This window comes from Gekko japonicus, unplaced genomic scaffold, assembly GCF_001447785.1.
Source record: "Gekko japonicus isolate JY-2015 unplaced genomic scaffold, Gekko_japonicus_V1.1 scaffold7875, whole genome shotgun sequence".
Taxonomy (NCBI): Eukaryota; Metazoa; Chordata; class Lepidosauria; order Squamata; family Gekkonidae; genus Gekko; species Gekko japonicus.
This window is the reverse complement of record NW_015164432.1, coordinates 9374-12018: the sequence shown is the minus strand read 5'-3', so window position 1 is coordinate 12018 and position 2645 is coordinate 9374. Positions and strand designations below refer to the sequence as shown.

Sequence of the window (2645 nt, the reverse complement as noted above, 5' to 3'; positions counted from 1 at the left end):
TGTGGGGAGGGGAAGGGATTGCAAGTCACTCTGAGACTCCTTCGGATAGTGAAGGACAGGATATAAATCCAATTTCTTCTTCTTCTTCATTGTGAAACGTAACAAGGAGCCATGAAACCAATGTGATCATTCCATCAAAATGAATAGTTACAGGTCTTTCTCCCTGCACCGCAAACAGAAAAGGACAGATGTGCATCTGGGAGGCGCAAAACTCCCATTGCATGTACGATACAAAGTCCTCATGTTGTTCCTCAAGAAACTATGTAATGCATAGATGGAGCCCAGTTCTCCAGATTACACAGTTCTTGCAGGGCCAAGGTTCTTCCCACCCCTCACCCATAAATCCCTCCCTGACCTTCTGGCCCCCTCCCATCCACTCGAGTATCTTCCTGCATCTGCTGTCCTCAGGTACACATGGGCAGAACTGAATAAGAGCATCAGAGGAGGTGAATGAGTTGTCCACCTGCTCACTCTATAACGTGTCTTGTCTTTGGCACATCAACAGGCTTATGTCCCTCAACCCCGTGCATGTGTGTGTGCTTCCCAGGGTCACAACACCCTCTGAATGTCTCTTGCCTTGCAAACCGTACAGGGTTGCCATAAGTCAGATGCAACAGATTTAGGTGTGTGTATGTGTGTGTGTTGTCTGTCTGTCTGTCTGTCTATCACAAGGGGCGATTGTCCTTTGAAGCCCTGAGATATAATAGTGATGAGTCATGTGGTCCATCTGTTGGTTTTCGCGGCTGAGGTTATTTCCAGGAAAGACCCTCACTGTGTTTCCACCTTCCCGCAAAGAGCTCTACGCAACGCGCCTTTGACGTCATTGTTCCTCAAGCTGTATATGAAAGGATTGAGCATCGGTGTGACAATGCTGTACATGATGGTAGTAACTCTCCCCTTCTCTGCTGAGTACCGAGCTGTGGGCTGGAAGTAGACCCCAATGACGGTGCCATAAAACAGGGTGACCACAGAGAGATGAGCCCCGCAGGTTGAGAAAGCCTTGCGCCATCCAGAACCTGAGGGCAGCTTCAGCACGGTGACCAGGATGAGGGCGTAAGAGATCACAATGAAGACAAATGGGCTGAGCACCACTAAGGCCCCTTCAGTGAAAATCAACATTTGAATGAAAGTGGTATCAGTGCAAGATAGGGCTAGCACCGGCTGGTGGTCACAGAAGAAGTGGGGGATCTCCCGGGAGGCACAAAACGAGAGGCGAGTCATCAGGATAATGTGCAGCAGGGAATGGAGGTGAGAGACTATCCAAGAACTGGCCACAAACCCCACGCATAGGCTCTGGCTCATCATGCTGGTGTAGTGCAAGGGGTTGCGGATGGCTACATAGCGGTCGTAAGCCATGGCAGCCAGAAGGAAGCTGTCGGTGACCCCAAAGGCAAAAAAGAAATACATCTGAGTCAGGCAGCCGGCGTAAGAGATGGTCTTTGCCTCCGATATCAGGTTGGCCAACATTTTTGGCACGGTGACTGAGGTGAAGCAAGCGTCCACCAGGGAAAGATGGCTCACGAAGAAGTACATGGGGGTGTGGAGATGGGCATCCCAGATGATCAACAGAATGATCAAGAGGTTCCCCAGGATGGCCACAATATACATAACTAGAAAGATGGCAAAGAGGAGCTTCTGCTGTCCTGGCTCGGAGGACAGGCCCAAGAGAATGAACTCAGGCCGAATTGTGAGGTTTTCACTACCCATGTGACCAAAGAGCCTGTGAGGGAAATGAGAGTAAAAGTCATGATCAGTGAATGAGGGAAGCCATATTGGTCTGCAGCAGAAGAACTAAGTTCGAGTCCTGTAGCACCTTAAGAGACCAACAAGATTTTCAGGGTAACAGTTTTCAAGAGTCAAAGTTCTGACGAAGAGAGCTTTGACTCTTGAAAGTGTATACCTCGAAAATCTTGTTGATCTCTAAAGCGCTTCTGGACTCGAACCTAGCTCTCGCTGAAAGAAGTAATGCCATTTAAAAGGCCTTTAAAGAAGTTTAATAAACAATTTCAAGACCACATAAACTAATCAGGATAAAATGAATGATTTTTTTTAGTTAGCCTAAATACACATAAATAGAATATGAAGAACAACATTGACAAGGAGGGATGGGCATGAACTGGCCCACAAACTAAGGTTCGTGATTAATTTTGGCTGGTTCGTGGTTTGCAAACTGAAGTTTGTGGCAGGTGGCAGGGCATCACGAATTTTCACACATTTGTAAGCAGTTTGCGGGCAGTTTGTGAATGGGGGCATTGGGGATGATAACTCAGACCCCCGAAGTCCCATCTGCACATAACATGGAGGGCATGTAGAGGAGCATCAGGGGAATGTTCCCTGTGAGTTTGATGTCTCCAGGTTGCACAGGGTCCATTCTATACACTCCTGAACCTGTGCCTATCATTTACCCAGAAAGCACTTTCCCAGGGACAACTACTTTGTTTGGCTATAACTTGGACCCCGCAAATCCAATCCTCACCAAACTTGGAGGACAGGTAGAAGAGAGTCAGCTAGAGATCCCCTGTGAGTTTGGGATCTTCAGCACATGGAGAGGGGGCTGTTCTATGCTTCATGGACCATCATGATCCAATTCAGCTTGTTCAGAAGGCTCCCAGTTCGGTTCAGTTCATGGCCCAGAAACCAGGCAT

The 2645-nt window shown here is 48.1% G+C and overlaps 1 protein-coding gene across 1 annotated transcript; it reads right to left on the bottom strand.

Annotated features, from left to right (window-relative positions):
* Positions 1–768: 768 nt before the first annotated feature.
* Positions 769–1707, bottom strand: LOC107108475 (olfactory receptor 1K1-like). The gene has a single exon (XM_015408914.1). The coding sequence runs from the start codon at positions 1705–1707 to the stop codon at positions 769–771; it is 939 nt and encodes a 312-aa protein (XP_015264400.1).
* Positions 1708–2645: the final 938 nt, after the last annotated feature.

Coding starts and splice junctions, on each gene's coding strand:
- LOC107108475 (XM_015408914.1), bottom strand. CDS start 1,707: ATGGGTAGTGAAAACCTCACAATTCGGCCTGAGTTCATTCTCTTGGGC.